Source organism: Alligator sinensis, unplaced genomic scaffold (genome assembly GCF_000455745.1).
Source record: "Alligator sinensis unplaced genomic scaffold, ASM45574v1 scaffold895_3, whole genome shotgun sequence".
NCBI classification, from domain to species: Eukaryota; Metazoa; Chordata; order Crocodylia; family Alligatoridae; genus Alligator; species Alligator sinensis.
The window spans coordinates 297,739-299,265 of record NW_005842210.1 but is presented as its reverse complement, the minus strand read 5'-3'; the positions used below and the strand labels follow the sequence as shown (position 1 = coordinate 299,265).

The 1,527-nt window shown below is 44.1% G+C and overlaps 1 protein-coding gene across 1 annotated transcript in view; it reads left to right on the top strand.

Moving 5' to 3' along the window:
* DEPTOR (DEP domain containing MTOR interacting protein) overlaps positions 1 to 1,527 on the top strand; it is an 86,630-nt gene that overhangs the window by 43,847 nt on the left and 41,256 nt on the right. Inside the window, exon 9 of the mRNA XM_006026812.3 lies at positions 1 to 17. Within this exon, the coding sequence (XP_006026874.1) occupies positions 1 to 17 (17 nt within the window). The remainder of the gene's footprint in view (positions 18 to 1,527) is intronic.

Genomic DNA, 1,527 nt, shown 5'->3' with positions numbered 1-1,527 from the left:
CTGCAGCAGGAATGAAGGTAACTTTTCACTAGCCAGTTGCCCAGTGCTGTCTGCATCCCCTGGTGATACTTCATGGCCAGTTTACACCTTCCTTTATGACTAGGGATTTAATTAACTCGCAGGGAGACAAAGCCATTTCTGCAGCTTTGTCCTGGCATGAAGAGCCCATTTCACAGGAATTTTGTGGTGGTCCTACCCCTTGGCGCTAATTGGCAGAGAGGCCCCAGGGGGGAGTAGGGACCAGGGGACGGCCACCGTTTTGACTGCTGCCCCCATCATGCTGTCCTTCCAGCCAGCACTTCCCCTCCACCCAAGAGAGGAAGACTTAATAAATACTTATTTTCTTTGGGGGGTTTTTCATGGATTTTGTGAAATCCATAAACTGCAATTAGGTAGGTCCCTATTTATGACATACCAAGCTTTTGCTTGTTTAGGGTCAGATATGTTCCCCTTTACTAAACAGCTGGTACTCTCTGCCTTCACTCTCCTTTTCTTCCAAAACATCACCCCTTGTTTTTTCTGCCATCTGTCTTAAAGATTCTTTAACCTTAAGAGCTCCTCTGTGTTTTCTTTCTGCAAATCACTTGATCTCACTCTGTCTCCTAATAGGCCTTTCATACCTTCCAGCTGTGTTTAGTTTCCAAACTCTCTTCCACTTTGTCATTTATTTGGCTACCTTACAATCATCATGCTACTTGTCCACCAGTAATGGGCCATGTCAGATGATGGATCAGTTCTGCTTCCTTTTATTAAGAGTTGCTTCAGCAACTTCTTGGTTAGATAAAAGTAGTTTAGGCTCAAGACAGTTTGGAGACAAACAAACTCTAAAATCACACATTACATTGATTTTAGAGTTTACTATGAACTGAAATGTTTTCACCAATGACTTTTTAAATCAATTTCCATGTGAAGTCTCCATAGAAATGATCCACAGCTCATAGAAATCTTTCCAGTGATTTCTTTGGAACAGGCCCTGGCTACATATAGGAATGCAATCATTCTCTGTCATTGTCAGAAACTCAGAAGAACTGTATTGTGCTAGTATGCTTTAGAACAGGGGCAGGCAATTATTTCAGACAGAGGGCCGCTTGCCAAATTTGGCAACTGTCAAGGGCCACATGGGTAGCCCGACCACCTGACAGGTGCCCCACCCCCTGTTTGCTATCTTGGGACCGGAAGTTCTGCCCCCTAACCCCTGACCTTTGCCACCAAAAGTCCCTCCCCTTGTCCCCAGGAGTACTCCTTTCTGCAAAGGGTTTTGCCATCTCAGAACCAGAAAAATACCAAATTATATTCTAAAAATCAAACATCTACAACATTCATTAATTTGATTTAAAAAAATATTTTTGTCCTGATTTACATGCGTCTGTGTAGTGCTCACAGAGGTGATTGCATAATAGCTTAAAATAAAGTCTTACTCTTGTATATTGTGGGGAGGTGGAGGGCATGGGGGGTGGGTATAGGCAGAGATGATCTTAGCAAGGTGTGGGGCGGGGGGCAAGTCAGCCAGTGTGGGGCCCGGATGTG